Source organism: Mytilus galloprovincialis, chromosome 14 (genome assembly GCF_965363235.1).
Source record: "Mytilus galloprovincialis chromosome 14, xbMytGall1.hap1.1, whole genome shotgun sequence".
Lineage (NCBI taxonomy): Eukaryota > Metazoa > Mollusca > Bivalvia > Mytilida > Mytilidae > Mytilus > Mytilus galloprovincialis.
Genome location: NC_134851.1, coordinates 37,842,188 through 37,867,108, shown reverse-complemented (window position 1 = coordinate 37,867,108; position 24,921 = coordinate 37,842,188). Strand labels below are relative to the sequence as shown.

Below are 24,921 nucleotides of genomic sequence, written 5' to 3'. Positions count from 1 at the left end.
AACAGATTTATGATTTGAATGTATTCCGTTTTAATGGATTTGAATTCTTCATTTTAGCATTAACAGGGTGCTTTAATCTTAGGTTTTACTTCTTGATTTTAAAGTATGTAAGGGACGACATCAAAAGATCAATGTAAGATAAAAAACTTAATTCAAATAGTTTGGGGGTGGGGGGGGGGGGGGGGGGGGGTTGAACAGCTGCAAGATGTGATTATCCGACATTGATTTTTACATATATCTATATGGGTCAATCAATTTTTCCCAAATTAAGTTAAGAGGGGGGTGGGGGGGTCAGTGAAAAAACTATGTGAATTAAGTTTTTTATCCTTCATTGAACTTTTGATGTCGTCCCTAAATATATAGCTTTTTTATTGATCTATCTTGCTCGTAACCCTACTTCCACCTCCCCGTAGTGAGCAGAGGACAACTGTTACAGTTATATACATGTTATGATTGACAATTCATAACATTTGTACAACTGGCTTACGGAAGAGGTTGATAAATGGTAAATGAAAGAGGGACGAAAGATTCCAGAGTGACAGTCAAACTCATAAATCGACAATAAACTGACAACGCCATGGCTAAAAATGAAAAGGACAAACAGACAAACAATAGTACACATACCACAAAATAGAAAACTAAAGAATAAATAACTATAACATGACTGGGATAGAGAGTTGTCTCACTGGCACTCATACCGCATCTTCTTATATCTTTTCACCTGTAATTTACCTGTAAAAAAATTGGCGCAAATGAAAAAAAAATTTGGCGCAAATGAAAGAAAAAATCGGCGCAAATGCAAAACGCCGATATTGACAGGAACTCCAACAAGCGGACTTCAAACGTGTGTACTTGCGATGCCGCAAAATCGTTAAGTATCTGTTAATTAACTCGACATGTCTTGGATGCATGGGTTCAGATCAAATTTTTGGAACCTCGTGAATGATCGTAATTACGGAACATACCGAAATAACCGGATGTGTACTTAATTGTCAAGGAAAAGAATTTACCGACCATCTGAATGACAAATATGTCAGTTTTTACGGGTTTTGCTGCTTAAAAACAAATAAAAGGAAAAGAAACGAAATCCCCGCGACTGTTTTCACCAAATAAAAAAAAAAAACAAAAACAAAATAACCGAAGAGTAAAAATACTCACAAGCCATAAACATTTCAGTTTAAGTTGCAATCAATTTTAAAAATAGTAAGATTTTTATTCATGAGAGAGCCGTTGGCTAGACATGCGTAGCTGTTATATACATGTTAGGCGTGAAAATCATAAAATTCTCATGTAAAGAAAACGGAAAAGTTTTTATCAGTAATTATTATCAGGTTTTACTGCTAACGTTGACAAATAATATTTAAATGAATTGTTTAATGAAAGAATTTCCAACAAAAATTTAATCCAAAAGTTAGCCGGGGGGACGGGGTTAAAGAGCGTTGATCTGAAAAAAATATCAAAATATTTTGATTTATTGTTTACTGAAAGTCCAATGGCAAATATTTCATGCAATTTCACAAGAAACAGAAACATAAATTGCTTAGCATACGGTGTAAGATGTTTTAGAACTGTTCAGCTTTTAAACACATAAATAAATTCTAAATTGGACTGATGAGCCCTAAGCAGGGCCCATCATGGTGATCGTTCTTTAAATGCATTCAGAAATATTAAAAGCCATCATAAAAATAAATCTGTCAGACGTCAGATCGAGTAATCTCGGACTACAATGTAGGTTGAATGTTTAAAGTTGTTTACAACTTTGGAATTATCATAAAAGGTGTAACAATATGCTTTTTTTTTTTTTGCTTTTTTTTCAAATTCCACCAGGACAGCTAGAAGATAAACGTCTAAAAAGATGAAATGTGACTTATAGTCCATCATTTTCTTTATAATAAATAAAAAAATCCAGGTCATTTGGACTCTGTCATTGTCAATGAAAGCAATAAAATCAATAATGATAAAAAATAATATTTTTGAGACGAGTGGACCCTTAACTTTTTACCTGTCGTAGTCGTTCTCAACTGTAGGTGCCGAGAGTTGTTGAAAAGGTCTAAATACAATGAATTGCTGTACGGGTCATTTCACACGCATTCTAAATAATAAGAGGTCGGCAATAGTTTACGTATTTCTGACTAAAAGCTTGTCAGAAAATGTCTCTAGTGTTGTAATAGACGATTCAGGCATGTTCGACTTGCACAGTGACCATGTTTTGATAAGATTATTATAACTCTAATTTGTAAACCTATTGCACAGAAAAAGACACAAAATGAAAAATGCGTTTGGAAAATAAACGATAGAACAGACTGGACCCTCTTCCAGAAAAAACTTAATGAAAATATGAGCCAATTTACTAAAGAAAGTGACAAAATAAACGATGTAAACCGACTCTGGGATTTATACGGTAGAAAAATCTGCAATGTTAGCTATCGGTAAAGCCAAACCCGTAAAAATTACAAAGACTTTTGGGATAAAGAACTTGATTATCTTTTAAAACAACGCCGCAACGCCAATATAGTAGGGTGCCCAATCAACAAATTTGATCGATTTGCCTTAACGGAATAACACACGGCTATATTTTTATATCATTGGAAAGAGGAAAACAATTCTCATCGAAATAGCGTTGTCGTCGTTTTCTGCCGTGGTCACGGTGTTTTTTTTTAAAATCCGGGTCAAAGGTCAAAGCAATACATATATGCGTTTGGAGCAAAATAAAAACAACTAATTTATAGAAAAAATATCTTTTGTATCTACATTTAGCACTTATTTTATATTTGGATCGCCAAAAATGACTTTAGATTGACTTTTTTTTTGCATATAGGGTGCAAATTTATAATTTTCAAACAGCTGTTAAATAACATTGACCTTGACCTATTTCAATTTCTAAACTTTGTATTCATTTCGGTACAAGTAAGAACTAAAGATGTTTTTTAGATCTTAACTTTAATCATTTGTCGAAAACAGAATGTGTTTTTCACGTCTTTTGATAGTAAGGTGTTCGTCAATTTCTAAGTAAATATTGAAATTTCTGTTACTGGGTGTGAAAGAATATATAAATGATTTGTTTCGAAATTAAGGTCGAACTTGGTTGAATATAAATCTATGTGTATAGTTTTGCTTTACAGAAGTAAAAATTACTGCAAACAGAGAAAAAAAGGGGGGGGGGGTTAACAGTTATGAAAACAAAACGTCTATTAGAAACAGGTTAAACACCCCACCCATGTACAAATGACTAAATGAGCAGCAGCTGGCTATAATGTTTACAAGTATTCCAAAAATATAATAAGGCAGAGGGTTATGTACAGCACCGATGTATATTACAAACAATTGCAAATAAAAAAGGCGGGAGAAACCAAAGGAACATTAAAAACTAATTAAATGAAGACAAGCAGACAACAGCATGACAAAAAAACACAGGGGAAAAAAGAACAAATGCAAATAGAAAATTATAATCGAGGCTAGCTAGTATTACCTACTACGTTCTATGGTCTCCTGCAGTTTAAGCCCACCAACCACGCCAAGGTCAGAGCACATATGACAGGTTTTTGTTTTATAATTTTTTACATTTCTTTCGGAATTCCCACTAGATATATTATGACTATATTTCTCCCTATTTCAAAATTGAGTAGATGTTTTATTTATTGGTTAGAAAATATTATGGACTGCTTAATTTTCATTCAATAGCTTACAATGATTTACAATGATTTATAAGGTACATTCAGAAAAAAACAAATCTTATACATCGTCAACTTCGTCGTCATCAATGTTTCTAACTGCAACCAGACGAGTATTTACATTTTGACGTGTCATTTGCCTTGGCATAAATCTGTACATGATGAATTTTGTTAGATTAAGCAAGTCATTCTTTTTTCCCCATTCCCATTCGAACTGAAGAGGAGAATGTTAGGATAGATTTGCTATATTGGAAGACATCAAATTTACGTCTGGAGTGAAACATATTGTTTAAAAGTATATTCACAAGGAGGAAGTTTGACAAGGGAGAAATTTTAAATTGTAGCCAATTTTACGCTCAATTTGTTTAGGTCACAATGATCTGTTTTTAGTTTTGACCCGAGATCATTCAACCAAACATGAAGATCTCGAGCTGCATCTATAGATTCATCGATGTCACAACTAGAAAGGTTTGACAAATCGGTGAAATCATCTGGGTTGTTCTTCAAGACTAAAAAAACAGTGCGCTTACCGATCCCAAACAGGGCCGATTACGTTGTACATATCGCATTATGTTACAGCACGTGCGGCTGGTAGAATGTTACAGATGGCAATCCCGAGACTTTAACAAATTTCATGGACATGTACATGTATATAGCGGCGCAAATCTCGTTTGAAACCATAGCTCATGCGTATGCTGCATGGAGGTGAAGTAATGAACGCATAAGATCAGAACATATTGTGACTTTATTATTACCCTACCCTTGATTCCTTTCACACCGAACTCTTTGTCTATATGAATAGCATGTACAATCATGCGAGTATCTACTTCATCAGGCGTACAAAATAATTCTTAAAACCTGAATACTCCTTCTGAGCTGATTTAGGGTCCTTGGAAGTGCTAACTAGGATATTAATTCCTTATGTATCATAGTAACTGTTGAACTACCATGATGCTGAACAATCGATTCGCCAAGAAATCTGATTAAGGCCTGCTTGTTCTCACTGACTCAAAGAAACTTTTTCCAGTCAGGAATTTGACGACCTTCTACATATGACCTGAAACATTTTTAAAGACGAACAAGAACTTGATTCAGCTTTAAAATAACTGCAGTTGTGTCTGCTTGTGTAAGATTTATAGCAAGAATGGCGGTACAGCATTTTGTAATCATCAGTACGAAGATGGTCTAGGTCTAAAGCATCATTTCCCGTGCTCCAATAGCCTCGATAAAACCTTTGTTTGTGCTAATTCCTCGCACATTGATAAGCAATTCAGTAGAAGAACCCTGACATATAAAATAGTTATCAAAGGTACCAGGATTATACAAGTAATTTAGTACGCCAGACGCGCGTTGCGTCTACATAAGACTCATCAGTGACGCTCATATTAATATATTTATAAAGCCAAACAAGTATAAAGTTTAAGAGCATTGAGGATCCAAAATTCCTTATCCCATTGAATTTCATTCCTACTTCGTTTCGGGCTTGATGGGCATAGTTTAACAGAACTGTGAATGTGTTACATATTCCGGGTCTGAAACGTGACCGAAGGATTTGATTTGTATATTACAATTATAACAAAACTATAAATTCCAAAAAAAACAATTAAAGTTATAAAAACCAACAAAAAAAAAAATTTCCAATTACAAAACAACGATCTTTAAACTAACTGGGCTATTTCAAATATACAAATCGACCATACAACAAGCATGCATGCAAAAAAGAGAAATGAAGTTAGTGACTATTGTCCTAGTTAATGACCTGATAGTGTAAGCTACAAAACGATTAACGGCACGAGAAAAGGCGTGTTCGAATCAAGGCAGAATTATCACTAAATTTGTGTTTTAAATTGATATTTTCTTCTCACCGATTAACATTACACGAAAGATATTTGGCACACATATAAAACATGTCTTATTGATGTAATCAGAGTAAAAATCCCGTGAAAGTAACACGCAATAAATTTTCTTTCGTTCAAAATGTGGTAAATTTCAGCTAAAAAATAGTCTTACTAAAATCATGAAATACTAATACTTAAATTGTATAATCTTTTCAGCTTTCGTTATATGATAAATTTAATTTTTAAGCTAAATGATAAGTATCATGTGAACAAATCACACAGAAAGCCATAATTTTATTTTTCGTGTTGAAGATTGCCTGTATGATGAGGTATCTTTGGGTACCCTAACAAACCACAAAATTTTGAAAAACGTGACCACCGGAGCTTACGACGACATTCATGATTGGAAAATATAATGATTTTTCAATAGTTTGCATATAAATATAGCCGTGTGTTATCCGTTAACTTAAACTCGTTAACTAGACGTCTTTTTCGATACTGGGCACCCTACTATTACTTTGCAATTTCAAGAAGAAAGGATTCTGAAATTCTTGTAAAGATGACATTGATGATGAGATGTTGTTTTTTTAGATTAAACGTCACACTCAGTTTTAATTTTAATATACATAATGTCATTATTATAGCAACAGCCTTTTATGTATAAATAAATGCAATTAATTTGTCCAATAAATCTGAAAGAGCTAATGATATTTGGGTAAACTCATATTTCATACATATAAAATTAAGAATTGACACACTGTTTTGGGTAACAAAATACCTTATTTAGATTTTATTTCGTCAAACCTTATTATCAGAACGTCAACTTTTTATGTAAAAAAAAATATGCAATTAATGAGTTCAAATAATATGAAAGAGTTAGTACAATTTGGTTCACAAACAATAAGATTTGACACGTTGTAATATGCTTCACAATGCATTCTGCTATTTTATGTACTACATTTAGTTTATTGTTTGCACCTGTCCTTAGTCCGGAACCGGATGTTCAGTGGTTGTCGTCTGTCTATGTGGTTCATAAGTATTTCACGTTTCTTGTTTTTTATATATAGATTAAACCGTTGGTTTTCCCGTTTGAATGGTTTTTACACTAGTAATTTTTGGGGCCCTTTATACATGTAGCTTACTGTTCGGTGTGAGCTTAGGCTCCGTTTTGAAGGCCGTACCTTGACTTATAATGGTTAACTATATTATAAATTGTGACTTGGATCATGGAGAGTTGTCTCATTGGCACCGTCATACCACATATTCCTATATCTATATGTATGTATATTTAATGGTGTATGCCTCTAGTTGTTAAGACTTTGGTAAATAAAGATTATCATAACACATGCATGTTTTTTCTACAATTTAAGTTACATGTATTTATATGTAACATGTGCCGCTGACTCGCACACTTTACTCATCTTGCGAGTTAATCGGTCCAGTTGACAAAGCAATAACCTCTAGAAAAATACTAATATATGATAAATTTTCAGTTCTATGATTAAAAGACTTTCAAGAAAAAATCATGTACATGTATATGATGATATTTCATGGTTATTTTTTTGTGGCTTGAACTTTTTTGGTGTAATTGTCAAAAAAAAAATTTCAATATTATCAATGTTAGTCATTTACACGTTTTAATAAGAAATATTTTGTATTGTGTGTTGAGAGTAAAGAAAATGAAGATTTAAAACGCGTTTGATTTCACCAGTAATTTAATTTGTGAAACGCAACTATTTATTTTATTCTCCGAGTATACATGCACTAACGGGGTTTGTTTTACCTAATATTTGGCACGAGACCCGAAAAATCAGTTCAAGATTTCAAAAAACTTGATTCTTAACATGCTAACTGCCTAAGCAGGGGTTGACCGGACCCCCACATCTTTTTGTGTCATACGCAAATTATTCCGCTGTAATTACTTCCGGTTACTGAACTTTTCTAAATATGATAATTTGTTATAAATGAATAAATGAGTAATACAGTACTAATGTACCCACGATTGTTCATAGCCAACAATTTCGATCCGGATAAGGCTAAAGTGGATCGTAAACCTTCAAAGTTTCAAAACTAGTTTAAACCCGCCCCTTTCTATATATGCCTGGCGCATGCCAGGAGCCTGTTACCCAACGGTTGTCGTTTTTTGCTGTATACTATATTTGTATTTCGCTTATTGTTTTGTACAAACATTTATCAGGCCCCTAGTTTTCTCGTCTTAATTGGTTGAAATTTGTCATTTTGGGACCTTTTAATTATAGCTGACTTTGCGGTATGCATGGGTTTTGCATATTTTTAAGGTCGTACCGTGATCTATAGTAAATTTACCAATTCATATCGAATTTGGTCTCGGGTGGAGAGTTCGCTCCTTGGCCATCTCTGTCCATAACTTTTAAAAGAAACAGAGGCTTAGAACCCTTTTGTAAACAGCCATGACGAAAATTAAGTAGGGGAAGTCTAAATTTATTCATATTGAATATGTGTTGATTGTTTTGCTTTTATTCATTTTACGGAGGTTTTTTTTTCATGCAGTGTTTATTGTGTAATATTTTGTTCGTGCAGTGTTTATTGTGTAATATTTGGTTCGTTTGTCATTTCCGTTTGATATATATACAAAATTGAAGTACAAAATATTGTTTTGTAAAAGATACGAAATGTTTTTTCGAGCCATATATGGCTTTCCTTGCTGAACATGGTTTATTCCTCACTGGCCAGAGATATATATGGGGAGGATTGAGATCTCACAAAAAAATGTTAATTTCGCCGCATTTTTGCGCCTAGCTGTCCCAAGTCGGGAGCCTCCAGCCTTTGCTAATCTTGGCGTCTATTTTGATGACCTAGTATGCGTTATTGTTAAGGGACCAGCTGAAGCAATCCCTCCTGGTGCGGAATTTTCTTGTTGCGAAGTAGGCCTATTGGTGAGATTCAGCTTCTTTTTGCTCTTTGTTTATTGTCTCTTTGATACATTCGCCATTTCCGTGCTGTGTTATTTCGAAGTACAGTCAGTTTAAACCAGTATTTATACATTCTACAGTTTCGTGTGTGCAATAATGGCAATCTGCCTAGTTCATGATACACGATTACTTCATGCACCAGATAAAAGCTTCATCATGAAAAATTAAACTTTCATATTATTTTTTTACAAATTAAAGATCAGAAGTATTTCATCTCTATATCTTGCAATTGTGCCTTATGACCGCCCCCTATTTTGCAGTCCTAACAATTTGAAAGTTCATTGTTCACAGGCGCAAATCCACTCATTTTTATAAGCTAGGCGATGTTCAAACTACCCTGAAACATTCTCTTAATTCATAATCGAAAAAAAAGAAGGGGTTCTAAACATGGACCTTCTCCATGGATCCTGGAAGTATAAAAAAAATAAAAAAATAATGACAAAATTCAAATAAATGTCGTTTATGAATTTCTCCTTTAGAAAATAGCTGTTTTCCCATCCATCTTGGAAAGTTTCTGCTGTAAATAACTAACATTTAATATTATAATTCAACCATATTTCTTAGATAAATAAACTAGTCTTGTCTTTAACTTTTATTCTTTGGTTAACTTTTTGTAATTCGATTTTCCATTGTAATAGGCTATTATTCCAAAATTTCTAAAACTAAAATTTTGTCAAGATTTGAAATGTTAACACAATAAAGTTACCATTTCGAGAAATAATTTTATTGCATTTGACAAACATGTTAAAAAAAATCAAACCAATATTGAGGCTCCCACAGGGTACCCCCCCCCCCTTTCAGGTCGTCAGGTCGCTTTTAAATTCGTCGACAGGTCGTTTAACTTTTTAAGGGAAATGTACAGGTCGCAGGTCGTTTTTCCCAACACAGAGGACGGAAGTCGGTCGCAGGTCGTTTTTTCCAAATTTTACAGGTCGCAGGTCGTTTTTAGAAGGCTCTCAGGTCGGAAGTCGCCTCTAAAAAGCCCAGAGGTCGCAGGTCGTTTTTGACCCTGCGGGAGCCTCAATATTAATAAAGACACCGCCCTCTTCGAAATCAAATGTCTATTCTTATAATTAAAAGACAAACAAAACAACATTTAAAAATGTTAGGATAAACAAAGTTTTTCGTAATGTTTTTGGTATAAATAAGCCGTTAGTTTTGTCAATCTAAGCTATTTCATATTTTCATGTCTGCATGTCACAGGCACTCGTCTCAGAAAAGCATGTGCTGCATGGCCTTTTATAGCCGGTATATATATTAAAAAGAAGGTACAACTACATGTCCCCATTCAAATTAATGCATAGATCATCAACTAGAAAAGTATTCCAACCCTAATTCCCCCTTTATCACCCGCTTTAAGAATTCTGTAAAAATTCGGTTTGATTGAAGTTGTAAAAAATTTATATTTTATAACACCCCCTTTTCCTTTTATGAAATGCCAAAATGGTTGTTCCCCTCTGAAGAGATGGCAAATGTATGACAAACAAACAAAAGCGAAATGTACATGTTACGATAAACAATAAACACTTGTAAATTAATCACATATTAATTTGTCATATATTGACAATTAATAAACAATTTTTGTAAATTATAAATAATTACTAACTCTGATTAATAACAATTTGAAAACATTTAATCCCAATCATTTATCAACATCCGTTCAATCCTAAATATTTTTCTATTTGTAAACATATGCAACATTCTAAAAATAAAAGTTCAAGATGTTAATAAATTCTAGTTTCGGTTAATAACCACGAAGAAAACAGCTGATTGCCGATGTTGACCGCCGGTATTAGCTCGTATCACCTCAACTAAAGCAGTATGAACCGGATCGCAGTAGTTTTCACGCGATCAATGTTGTTTTATTATGAATCGTATTTAAACAAAAATCCATTCGCCTTGAATTCATTTAACTATGTCGTTGTCTACAGAAGAGAGTATTTCTTTAATGAGCAATCTTATTTTAAAGGATAAGGATAATAGCTTACCGATAAAGGTAAGCATTTATTTAGTGCATTTATTTAGCAATGACAATTTGTCGATATTTAAATACGTCCGTTTTTCTAACGTCTTGATGGCGATACCCCTATCTTTTAACTTTGCCGGCCGGCATCTCTACTGCAATCTTTTAACCATGACAATCTGTGTAATACATGTAGAATAACATTACATTGTCTAGAAATATGAAATTATGTGTTCAAGTGTAAAACGGCAGGTAGAATGCAAGAATTTGTCGTGCATTTCTATCCTGTTTCGAGCTTGGAAGTGCAAATGAAATGAGACAAAGAATAGTTAAAAATTTTATATTCTTTTTATTTTATATACTCCGCTACTGTCCAAACTATAAAATGAAGTATTTGGTTTAAAATCATCCATTTTGAATATCAAGAAGACAAGTCAAAATTCCCGGCCTTATTGCATTGTAAACGCATTGTCAACATCATAAACAAGTCGGCAAACGGTCAGTGACATTGAGTGTTAAAACTATATCTACGGTCAATGCAAATTGACTGTACAGTTGCATTTTAAATACATTGGAATGCATGTCAAATTATACTTTGTTAATAACATTATTAGCTTATTTACACCCCCTTTTTTTCTTTCTTTTTTTTTACAAAAACAACAAACAAAACAATAACAAACGAAAAAAAAAAACCATGTTTAAAAGACCACATGTATCGAAATTCAATGATAAATTGAAAAATTAAGTTTATAAAGCTTTTTCTCTTTACCCCCCCCCCCCCTTTTTGCATACATTCTTTATAGATATGCGTTGATGGAATGCTTTTAAATACGCCATGAGTCACCGTGTTTTTCTCAGCAATGAACACTGTCTTCCGTGTGTAGACTTGCTTTGGGCGGAAACATATAACTGACTGGACGTTATCGATGTGCATATATATGCATGTTTGCATTGCATATTAATACTACGTATGAATCACTTCGAGTTATATACAGTACACTAAGTGTGGAACATGCATAATACTAAGTGACGACCATGAAATATTTGCCACTGGACGCTTAGTTGCCAACAATAATTTCGCATCTACGTATCTTAAATCGAAATTATTTTTGAAGTGTTTGACCCCCCCCCCCCCCCAACAAATAAGAAGTTGAATCTGTATTGCCTTATTTTTTTTTTAATTATCTAAAGCAATACTTTCACACCCAAACACATGAAAAATTAATGGTATAACCTATATTAGTATTCTGGGATTTAACTACAATTCTTTCTACAATAATTTTTGACCTTTAACGTCACTTTTCTACCTACCAATGAATTCTGCAGGATGTACGGAAGGAGGTTGTTAATTGTACGTTATACATAAAAGTTGTACTGCTTTTGGAATAAATAGCTACCTCCAAAAAATATTTTCTTTTGTCTCTATTGAAAATGATATTTTGTTCCGTTTATTGGATATTTTATTGTACATCATGTACATAAAGTAAAACTTATTTTTGTCAGCAATGTATTCTAACACATAACATTCTGAGCACATATTTGGATATTTGCTAATAAACATAATTTATTCAGTTGCTTTTGATTGGCTAGTGCCTTTGCTAAAATACCTAAATAACAACCCACGCCTTATAAATATATATTAAAGCACTGCATTGTTTTTATACGACCGCAAAATTAAAAAAAATTTTGGTCGTATATTGGTATCACGTTGGCGTCGTCGTCTGCGTCGTCGTCGTCGTCGTCGTCCGAATACTTTTAGTTTTCGCACTCTAACTTTAGTAAACGTGAATAAAAATCTATGAAATTTTAACACAAGGTTTATGACTACAAAAGGAAGGTTGGGATTGATTTTGGGAGTTTTGGTCCCAACATTTTAGGTATAAGGGGCCAAAAAGGGCCCAAATAAGCATTTTCTTGGTTTTCGCACTATAACTTTAGTATAAGTAAATAGAAATCTATGAAATTTTGACACAAGGTTTATGACCACAAAAGGAAGGTTGGGATTGATTTTGGGAGTTTTAGTTCAAACAGTTTATGAATTAGGGGCCAAAAAAGGGCCCAAATAAGCATTATTCTTGGTTTTCGCACAATAACTTTAGTATAAGTAAATAGAAATCAATGAAATTAAAACACAAGGTTTATGACCACAAAAGGAAGGTTGGGATTGATTTTGGGAGTTGAGGGCTGAACAGTTTAGGAATTAAGGGCCAAAAAGGGGCCCAAGTAAGCATTATTCTTGGTTTTCGCACCATAACTTTAGTATAAGTAAATAGAAATCTATGAAATTTAAACACAAGGTTTATGATCACTAAAGGAAGGTTGGGTTTGATTTTGGGAGTTTTGGTCCCAACAGTTTAGGAATAAGGGGCCCAAAGGGTCCAAAATTGAACTTTGTTTGATTTTATCAAAAATTGAATAATTGGGGTTCTTTGATATGCCGAATCTAACTGTGTATGTAGATTCTTAATTTTTGATCCCGTTTTCAAATTGGTCTACATTAAGGACCAAAGGGTCCAAAATTAAACTTAGTTTGATTTTAACAAAAATTGAATCCTTGGGGTTCTTTGATATGCTGAATCTAAAAATGTACTTAGATTTTTTATTATTGGCCCAGTTTTCAAATTGGTCCAAATCGGGGTCCAAAATTAAACTTTGTTTGATTTCATCAAAATTTGAATAATTGGGGTTCTTTGATATGCCAAATCTAACTGTGTATGCAGATTCTTAAGTTTTAGTCCTGTTTTCAAATTGGTCTACATTAAAGTCCAAAGGGTCCAAAAATTAAACTAAGTTTGATTTTAACAAAAATTGAATTCTTCAGTTTTTTTTGATATGCTGAATCTAAACATGTACTTAGATTTTTGATTATGGGCCCAGTTTTCAAGTTGGTTCAAATCAGGATCCAAAATTATTATATTAAGTATTGTGCAATAGCAAGAAATTTTCAATTGCACAGTATTCAGCAATAGCAAGAAATCTTCAATTGCACAGTATTGTGCAATAGCAAGAAATTTTCAATTGCACAGTATTGTGCAATAGCAAGAAATCTTCAATTGCACAGTATTGTGCAATAGCAAATATTTTCAATTGCACAATATTGCGCAATAACAAGAAATATCTAATTGCACAATATTGTGCAATAGCAAGAAAATTTCAATTGATTGGAGTTATCTTTCTTTGTCCAGAATAGTAGTTGAATCAACTTAAATCATTGTTTTATACAATAAACAATGTATATTCACTTTTACTACCAACTGATAAATTAAAACAATCATTACCATTCAGTGATCACAAGCACCTTTTGTTACATTTAAATATTTTATGATGTATTTAAATGAGTAGTTATTGTTGCAAACTCCATTAGAAATTTGAATTGAGATCAGTTTTGGAAAAAGGGAAAGGGGGATGTGAAAAAAAATGGGGGGGGGGGGGGTAAATTTTTCTCATTTTCAGATTTCATAAATAAAAAGAAAATTTCTTCAAACATTTTTTTGAGAGGATTAATATTCAACAGCATAGTGAATTGCTCAAAGGCAAACAAAATATTTTAAGTTCATTAGACCACATTCATTCTGTGTCCGAAACCTATGCTGTGTCAACTATTCAATCACAATCCAAATTTAGAGCTGAATCCAGCTTCAATGTTGTGTCCATACTTGCCCCAACCGTTCAGGGTTCAACCTCTGCGGTCGTATAAAGCTGCGCCCTGCGGAGCATCTGTTTTTTTTTTTGCACTGAATAGACATAATCCAATAATGAAACTCTCGCACGCCTAAATTGTAAAAGACCTTTTTTTCGAATGTTTGCCCCCTCCCCCTCTCCCCCATGAACTCTTACAAACTCGGTCCTCCATTACCACATATTATTTTGTTTTTGATACAAAACATAAAATAGAAATAACAAATGAAGAAGAAATTTGACAAGAAGTAAATACACACAATTTAAAAAATCATCAAAAAGGGAAAGAATTGACCGCTTTTTGTAATTTAAAAAAAAAACATTACAGACGTATTGAAATAATTTATTTATGGTTATATGAGCTACTATACGATATATAGCACCTGCGACTTAACTTGAACATAGTGTTCATTGTCAAATTTATGGGCAGTTGGTCAAGTGAAAACAATTGCATACTACAATGTATACCTTTATCCTCATTTTTATATTTATGAAACAGAAAAGTTTCCCATTTAAATGGTTAAAACCATAGTTTATTAAAAAAATACACATGCTGCTGGTATTTATGACATTTCATTTCATTATATAATAATTATTACAGTTTTACAAAACAATTTTCTAGACCCCCCTCTCCTTTTCCACACCACTTCCAGAGAAAAAGAGTCATATTGAATATGTACATATGACAAATTCCTATAAAAAATAAACTCAAAGATTTTTTTTATATTTCAGAACCATATACTACAGAAGCAGGAGGAATTAGCCCATAAAGCAGTAGAATATACCACTACCTGTGGTAGCTATACCGCCTGGGACACTGATGTCGACCTTTCACCACCAGACCCGTCTGTCTCACTGAACAAAGATGACGTCAACATTCAAGATTACTACAATGCTTTACAGTACAGCTTGTTTGAAAACAACCTTCCCGAGACTTTCGACAGAACGAAACAGCCGAGAACACGAAAGCGTGATACGGAAGTCGCAATAGTTGTTTTAGCATCACCAGTGGAATGCCTGGCGATACTGTTGGAAGGTGGGCGCCAATGTCCGGGCGATATGCTGCTGGTGTTGTCACCAACATGGGTTGTAAAGGAGAAATCTAATAAAGGTGAAGGTCTGCATTCGCTGTTGGTCAAGAAGGCAATTGTATTTGATCGATCAGGAACAACCTATATCGATGTCTTCCCGACGCCTAGACGGTGTTCCTATTTTGTAAATTTCTTCACAAAGGCCATCACCGATGGCCAAAGAAATGATGGTGTGGAACTTGAGCAAGACTTGGATTGTCCAATGTCCAGTTCTATTGAGCTGTGCAAGTATGTAGACGATAAACTACTGTCACGTATATGGATGGCGGAAGCGGGAGTAAATTACCCAGAAACCCTAGCTATTGCATACAAACCATCGTATGAATACAATATTCCAGAAGACGCAAATATGAAAGTTTTGATCGTCGAAAATAAAGATGGCATAGATAATTACGTAGAAGAAAACGTACGTCAGTTCCTGAATATGGAGAGAGTCAGATCATTTGAAAAGGTAGGTTTAAATTGTTTTTTCTGAAAGGTTACGCTGTAGTATATTACACAAATTTTTTTTAAAGTTTTTAAAGAACAAAATTTAAAACTGAAGGGCAATACAATATTTATTTCAAGGAAAGATTAGAATTTGACAAAAAGAAAGATTAGAAAAAGACAAAATTGATATAGTAACAAGTTAAAACAAACAAAAATTCCACTCAAACCCAACCAAAAACGGTACGTTCTTTTGATGAAAAATTTTGCCTCTTTTAAATGTTTTTTCTGTTACAAAAAAACGGGACTGAGAAACGTTCGAAAAGAAGGAATACATACTTGCATATCACAATCTTTTTATACAACACGACAAGTCGAAAAACGTATTTGTATCTATTGTATTTATTTTGTATTTTTATCTATAAATAGATCGTGGTAAAACCCTCTGGTACCATGTGGCACGGTAGTAGATGTGTGACGTTCCATAAAGTGAAAAATGTGGAAGAAATTTGTAAAGCTGTACTTGACTTGCTGACTTTATTGGAATTGGAGAACACAGTCTTGGTTGAAACGTTTTATCAACCTGTAGAAGCTGCAAATCCAGAATTAGGTAATATTATACTAGTGTTTAACAATGTAACTCTTGCAGTGGCGGATCCAGGAGAGGGTTGCGTGTTTGATCCCCCTCTTTTTTTTTTTACGATCAATGCATTTGAATGGGGACACATCGTTGGAAGCCCCTTTGTCCTGTCCAGGTTTGGAACCCCCTTTAAAAATGTCTGGATCCGCCCCTGCTCTTGGATATATGTATTATACCGTTTGAATTGATTTACGTTTGGGCCCTATAAAGATGACTATGCGGTATGGGTTTTACTCATTGATAAAGGTGACCGATAGTTGTTAGTTTCTATGTCATTTGGTCTCTTAAGGACAGTTGTCTAATTGACAATCATACCACATCTTATTTTTATGCCCCACCTACGATTGTAGAGGGGCATTATGTTTTCTGGTCATGTTCCCTATGATCTGATCTTTCTAATTCTAATGCCAAATTAGAGTTTTTACCCCAATGTCACGGTCCACTGAACATGGAAATTGATAGTGCGAGTGGGGCATTCGTGTACTGGGGACACATTCTTGTTATAATATAACTTGTTTATCTTGATTTGATTACATCAGAGAAGACAGCAAATGATGTTTAAAAGCAGTCTTGTATGATGGGGTGAGGTATAGGGGACATGTTTTTCTTTTAAATAAAAAACAAGATATTTTTAGTTACCTTTTCTAAAAATTTGAAATGAAGCAATCATCAATAACCCCGGACATCCAATTATATATTAATTGTGGAAACAATTATTTGTTTTTCAGCTGATTACTCATTCAGATGGAGGACCAATGTATGTAGAAGAGTAGACGATACACCAATCACAACACAGATGGTTTGTGGGATAGGTCTGAAACATCAACCAATCAATGGCGATAACACTATTCCCCAAACTTTTGAAACAACAATGAAAATGTGGAATATGGAAGAAGATGAAATGAATCGTTTATTGAATAAAGTTTCCACAGGTTCAGAAAAGGTCATGGAGCGTATTATTGAATATGAACGTGGATTGTCTGCAGACATCAAAGGAGGCGTTGGAGCACGAACTGAACTTATAGGTATGTCTTTTTTCTTTCTTTTTTTTTTTAACCGGATGAAATGATTTGGGGTGTACGACGGGCGGCGGACGGGCGTACGGCTGTCAAAAAGTGTCATTTAAAACATGAAAACGCGTTGATGAAATCTTTTCAAATTTAAATAAATGTGTAGTTTCATGCGACTAAATGAAGGTCAAGGTCAATTTTCACCATTTTAGCTGTTTTCGTTGTTGAGTTTGGATCTTTTCAGAAGCAAAGGAATAGAATATGATTTATTCCGTTTGAGTTATTTCCCTTTGAACAAGGAGTTTATGGATACAATTAAACTGTGCTTCATTTCACAATATATTGAATATATATTCAGGGTTTATTCAAATGCTGAATCTTTTCTATCTGATCTGACCTAAAAGGGCATGTGAGCTGTTACAAATGTAGCATTTCTTGGTTTGCATCGTTTTAAAGTATTTCAGCCAATGAGAACAAAACTTGAAAAAAATAAAGTTCCAAAAATGTTTCCAAGCATCCGGTCTACCATTACTAACATGGTAAACATGTCTATTATAGTGCGGTGACAGAAGTGTAAAAAGTCGTCTAGATCGCGAGTTTAATCTCCCCAAATAACACACGGCTAAAAATAGTCTTAACTTAAAGACAAATATGTCTTCTTTAGTTTTTGCCCTGTCGTCAGAATTTCGTACGGTCACTTTTTTCTAAAAAGTTGTTTTAATGACTGGTAGTATATTAGAGAGTTTCAATCCCCCTTTTTCAAAATGAAAAAAATGGGTATGTTTGCTTACATTTAATTGAAATCGTTTTTCCTGAAGCTATTTTTACATGTCAAAATATGCTATTCAGTATTTTATTTTCTTCTAATCTATAAAATTTGTGAAGTTCAGACTATTTAAAATTGAGATAATTTTAATTGCATATTCAGACTCAAACTTTAGTTTCTTCTTCATAGTAGTAATAAAAATTATCCCATAATATTTTAAGCATATAGTATTTAATAAAACTAATAAGTGATAAAAATTTCGGAACCAAAATATGAAAAAAACCTTAAGAAATCAATGGAAAAAGAATGGAGTAAAAATCTTCAATTTCAACACGGAACTCAATCACTTGCCTTCCGTCCCATTTTGTGTATTAGTCAATAATTTGCTCTCAAATGATATATGAAATTACTACCTTTTTAGTTATTATATACACATATTTTCAATTAAAGTACACTGATATATGTCACATACTTTGTTTGTATATGTTTATATTCTATGTTTTTTCGTTATAAAACATCAAATATACTTTGTCAGAAAAGTCTTATTGTAAAATCAAAATAATTGACGGATAGTTTCAGTAAATATTCCGTGATATGTCAAGTCCTTTGCAACTTGCTCGATTAAGTCCAAAGAACAGACAAATGTCGTTTAATTTTATGCAGTGAATAAAAAATATGCTAAAAAAACCTCGATTGAAATTTTAAGTCAATTAACCAGTTTAGGGAAGTCGACTTTTGTATCTGCATTGCATAAAAGATTGGATGAGGGGAACATCAAGATGTTTCATGCGATAGCTGTTAATTTGAAGTTTAACGACATACAATTATCTGACTGTTGTCCCTCAGTTTCGGGTATTCAGTGTACACGTTCTAGAATGCAGTCGTTCATCTGGAGCGCTTGTATATTTTGTTGCAACAAAACATTGTAGAAAGATAAAAAAATTACTCAAGTTTGAATCAGATGAGCGTATTAAAAATGTTTTATCCATGTCAGATAAAGTTAAAGTTGAAATAGTTTCCCGTCCATCTTTTAAACTTCAAGCACTCTGTCATTTTGGTTGCATTACAAAATATTTGCTAAAAACGAAAAAAAATAAATCCAAACCCGTGGAAGCAGATATTTCAAAACACATACTGCTTTTACTCATTCTATTTTGGCTATTGACAACGATTTAATAGTCATTCCTCATGGCACCGTTACTTGATAAATATAGATCATTTCTTCAGGCTGATTTTAATTTAAAATATTCTACATGTAAAATGCAGTCTAAACTCATTTATTTCTATAGACATTCAGTTGTAAAACAACTTCAACAAGTTCAAGGCAAATATAACATATTATTTAGTAGCAAATCAACTATTTTAGATGCCATATAAGCTTCTAGTCAATTGAAAACTGACCTCAAAATCTCAATGTCAACTGTAATAGACACAAATAACGGACAGATATTTCATTCCGCTGCAAGTTTACTTAGAAAAAACATCGAAACTCTAAAAAATACTACCCAACTTTGGATGAATTGTTTCTTCCTTCTTAATTCAGTCAATGCCTTCGTATTTATTGCAATTCATTCTATGGTTACTCAATGAAACTGCATACAGCGAAGACTATTCTCAGGAAATGGCACCAGAGAAATTGTGGAAATGCTAAGCAATTGTTGAGGCAATCTTTTTTATTTTACTCCTTTTCATTTAGGATTGGCTTTACAAATGTACCGTGAGTTTGGTTCAAAACACCTTGTTGAAACATTGAATGCCAATGGATTTTATGCTTCTTAAAATAAAGTGCGACGCTATCTAATGTGTTGCCAACCATGAAATTGAGCGAATTCAAGATAGTGTGTGATTATCGTATGATGTTTCCCCAGCATCTTTGCAGACAAGCATATGGATGTCATCACACCTTCCTAAACCCCCTTATAGATCTCTGTTAAATATTGGATGAATTGATAGGGATGGTTTGAAGCTGGTAATTTTTAGGAACAAATGTCTTCGGACTTCCTACAATACCTTGTCTGTACTTGTAAAGTAAAACACAAAATAACGTGTTTGCTTTGAGCAGAACCTTTCATGTGCAGACCTGTGGCCATGAGTGAAATGTGTAGAAATATTAAAACATGTCAAAATGTTAGAAAATATTATGAATTAAGGAATGTATCTCCCTCATGCAAAGCTCTGATTCATTTCACGGATTTGGCTATACTTTTTGGAACTTTTGGATTGTAGCTCTTCATCTTTAATATAAGCTTTGGATTACACATATTTTGGCCACGAGCATCACTGAGGAGACATGTATTGTCGATATGCGCATCTGGTGCAGAAAAAATGGTACCGTTATTGTTATTGTGACAGTTGGTTTCGGCTCTCCCGTGACACCATCTGCGAGTATGGTCTTGAGGAAACGATGATAGTCCGTCGGAAGGGGACGATAAATGGCTGATCCGTGTTAAGAGATAGCCATATCTCTTGCACGTTAAAGACACCCTTGTAGATTTCGAAAAAGAGTAGGCTAATGCCGCTACAAGGCAGCACTCGCACCCGCAAAGTGGAAAGGGATTTATATAAGTTGCAAAACGTGTTTCCCAATCCACAGTAAATAAATATGTTTAAACTATTGTGACAGTTGATGAAAATGAACATGATGGAGATAAGGGTTGATTTGGTATAAAGCTTGTTGCACTGGTACACACGAATCCAGTCCCGAGGTTAGGGGATTGTTGGCGTTCCCTTAAAAAAGTTAAACCCCGCCACTATCTGTATGTGTCAGTTTTAAGTTACGAGATGGTAATGCAGTGTTTGTCGTTTGTTTCTATATACTATACTGGTTTCTTTATTATTTATTTTGTACATTAATCAGGCTGTTAGATTTTTTGTTTGTTTTACATTATTCGTTTCGGGAATTGAAGACTTTGCAGTATGACTTTTACTCATTGTTGAAACCCGTACGAGACCTATAATTGTTTTATGTCTCATTTTGTCTCATTTTGAGAGTTGTATCATTTGCAATCATATCACATCTTCTTTTTTTATATGGAATACTTTTGAAGTCTGTCGTACGTTGCAAGGAAAAAAAGGGGGGATATAGTTAAAAACCTATAATGTAATAGAATGCTATTAACCAGAGTTAAATACACAACAAAAGATAATACTATGGTAGCAGTAATAATTGTGAAAAAAAAACAAAAAGCAACGAGTAGTCTATAAAAAACCTGAAGTATCCGCAAATTCAATTTGAGGTCATATTTGACTGTAGTGTTCTATGGCTTTGGTTTGATACCTCACCCAATATGATAGTTTAAAAAATAATTTTAAAGTATTGTCCTGCATGACACTTGATTTTTACCTGAAATTGATACTTTTCATAAGGTTTAGGTGCTCTTAACATTTTATAGGTTGAAAATTTGATTTTATATAACGTCGTTTTAGGATTTTTTTTTGATAAAAAAAATCTCAATGATTAAGGTTTATGTATAATACCAAACATTACTAAAGCCAAAACAGTATCATTTGTATTTAGGTAGAGTTTAGAAATAGAAAAAAATGTCAAAATTGAAACCCACCCAAATTTTCACAAATTTTTACATATGACCTTTGACCTCAATTTAAAAAAAATGTGACCATATCAAGTCCTGACGACAGGCATATTATTATAGTACACGATTTCCTCTTTCCAATGATATATTATGTAGGTGTGTGTTCGGTGGGGAGATTAAATTCCCAAAAATCTGCCTTCAGTCACCGCACTATTAATAGAGACGACAATAAACTTATCATACTTGCATTAAAAATTAATAATTGATTTTTCTTAATTATTTCTTATAGGTATTGACTACGTTCTGGGAATGGTAGATGGACAGTTAGAAGCAGTTGGAATAGAAGTGAACAGTCATGATTGTACTATCAATTGCCAGCTGTTTGAGTTCTTGAACCCTCACAGACAGGGAGAAGCAGTGAAACCACTAGTAGAGACCATGATAAGACGTTCACAGCTGTTCGCCATGCAAGACAAAACTGTCGTTGTAGTAGGAGCTGGAGGTTTCAGCAAGAAGTTTATATGGGAAAGCTTTAAATCATTTGGCATCAATGTAAGTCGATTTATGTTGTCATGCTCCATTTGTATTTGTTTGAGATGTAATACTTTGTATCAAAAGATACAATCACAATCACTTAAATATATATAAAAATTAGAAAAAAATAGTTATCCCTTTGAAAAAATCCGTTTTCTCTCTTGGTATTTTATTTCTTTCAAAAACATTCATTCGAGCCTGCAAATAAATGTTGCTATATATGTACTATTAAACATACACATGATTGCTAATGAGACAACTTTCATCAGACGATCAGAAAACAGTAGATTATATTTTTTGGGATTCGTAATTCATATTGGCACATTTACTAAAGAAAACACGCATGACCATAAACTTTCTATAATTTGGTAACGAACGAGTCATGTAAGACATCCCTTGCATTTTAATTAAGTTTCAAATTTCAAGTGCTTCAATTTTAACCTATACAATTTAGTTAGATACTACTGGTACATGTATGTTCTATCATATTTTTTAATGATTTACTATTAAATGAACATTTGTGTAGAAAATATATGATAATATTTGTTAAAACTTTTTATGTACCTTTAGGTAGTTCTTGTGGAACCGAATAAATCATGCTTTGGTGCATCGAGGTGCACAAAATTTATTCAGTACGATTTTCTCGACCATAAACAAGACGAAACACATGCTACAGCCATTATTAAAATTCTGAAAGACGAAGGAATAGATGTCGATGGATGCGTTACCTTCTGGGAGGATTGTGGTCCGTTAGCCGCAACGATATGCGACATGCTAAAATTGAATGGTCCCGGAAAACGACCAGCCCTAATTGCTAAAAGGAAAAGTTGGACACAAAACGTGCTACGGTCAAGAACCGGCGATATACCTCATTTCCCAAGATCTCATCTGTATTCCAGTATCTGCTGTTCTATCAAAAGTGAAGAAGACGTCGACAAGGCTTTGGAAAAGATTAGACTACCTGCCGTATTAAAATTAGAATATGGATCAAGTGGCGTTGGGGTCAAACCTGTCGCAGACCGTGTTGAGTGTATTAATATATGGCAACAATTATCATCAATTCTACAGAACGACGAAGATCACCCTGGTGTTGGGCTCGGTCACGGTAACGACATTATGCTGATGGAGAGAATTGATGGTACAGAACATGACATAGATATCATTATATTCCAGAGGCAGCTTATTGGTGCATTTGTCTCGGATAATGGACCATGTAGGAAAGGGTCTTACACAGAAACAGCAGCCTTGCTGCCAACATGTCTACCATTAGACAGGAGAGGACAGCTTATAACTTCTGCATATCAGTGTTGTACGGAAATCGGACTCGTTACTGGGGTGTTCAACGTGGAAATGAAAATGACAAAAACAGGACCAAAGTTAATTGAGATCAATGCTAGAATGGGAGGTTTCTATCTCCGGGACTGGATCAAGACTTGCTACGGGCACGATCTGTTACTTTATGCTTTCATGGTTTCTTTGGGTATCAGACCAGTGATCTCAAGTGTGCAACCTAAATGCACTCTGATGGGAATGATGTGTCTGTCGTCCGTACACAAACAACAATTAACAAATCCAAACAGTTTGAAATTCTTAAATGCGTTGGTTTCTGGAAATATTGTCAGATATAACCAGATGGAGCCGTCATTAGACGAATGTGGTAGTGAAAATGATGAGGAACCATTTGCAAACATTGCTGTCATGGACAAGAACTTAGAAACAGCCAAAGCTAAACTGATCAATATCGGCAATGCTCTTGGTTTGAATACAAATAACTATGACTACAACTATCTGTTGAGTCATTTCAAATAATGACGGTTAGTGGTAGGTGTGCTCAGCGATTATCGCTACAATCATTCATAAAAACCATTTATCATTGCTTAGCGATTACCGCTTGTATCATTCATATAAATCATTCATCAATTGTACATTTCAAGAATAGCGGACTTGTAGAGCTAGGAACTTTGTATATATTAACAATCTAAGTCATTGCATTGCAAATCAATTTTGTATTTTGTTAATTTGTTTAGTTTTAAACCAAAACAAAAAAAAAAAATAAATAAAATTGTGATGTTTAGTTTGAAAAAAAGACATTAAAAAAAATCATTTAGTTCTGTTTAGCTAACAAAAAATAAAACTTTCATAGTATTGTTGATGTTTTTAAAGAGTTGAAAAAATATTTGAAAATGCTTTTTTTTCACTGAAGTTTAAAGGAATGATTTTATGCAGTTTGATTGGTTGACCGATTACCACTGTCTACGTTCGTGCAATCCAATGTGGAAATTCAATGGATCAACAAGAACGAACACCATTTTAGGCATTTAGACATCAAGAATAGCAAGACTTGTATATACTAGTACTTAGTAGCATGTTTTAACAGTTTGTTAATTGTGTTTGGAGGATCTGAATTTGTATTTTGTATTTTGTACTGTTTGCATAATAGCATACTTAATTTAATATTGTATTTACGTTGTATTAAAATTTTCTTTTGTTAGTTAAACATCAGTAAATTGTAATAGGGCAAAGTAAATAATAAAATAATGAAAGGAGACTTGGAAGGCAATATTTTATATAGTCTTCAACAATAATCTTTTGTCTGTTGATTTTTCCCCATATCAAGATTTAAGGGGACAGCCATTTGATTTCTTGAGGGTGATGGGCGCAGGAGGACTTGAAATAGATATTAAGTTGTCCTGGTAGGAAGCCTGTGTTACTGTAGCAACCAAGTTGACATTAAATCATTAATGATCAATCCGAAAAGATTCCTAACCCCAACAAGAATATCAAATGGCCGTTCCCTTGATCATTCCTAGCTATATTTGT

General features: G+C 33.7%; 1 protein-coding gene across 2 annotated transcripts; it reads left to right on the top strand.

Annotated features, from left to right (window-relative positions):
* Window positions 1-10,296: 10,296 nt before the first annotated feature.
* On the top strand, window positions 10,297-24,686 carry LOC143059139 (carnosine synthase 1-like). 2 transcript variants are annotated; one of them, XM_076232626.1, is made up of 6 exons: window positions 10,297-10,456; window positions 14,834-15,643; window positions 16,048-16,228; window positions 16,987-17,283; window positions 21,857-22,119; window positions 24,305-24,686. In XM_076232626.1, the coding sequence occupies exons 1-6, from the start codon at window positions 10,376-10,378 to the stop codon at window positions 24,338-24,340; spliced, it is 1,668 nt and encodes a 555-aa protein (XP_076088741.1). In that variant the 5' UTR covers window positions 10,297-10,375; the 3' UTR covers window positions 24,341-24,686. The 2 variants fall into 2 exon arrangements, with proteins under 2 accessions (XP_076088741.1, XP_076088740.1); XM_076232625.1 differs by having other exon boundaries at window positions 22,672-24,686.
* The last annotated feature ends 235 nt before the right edge of the window (window positions 24,687-24,921 follow it).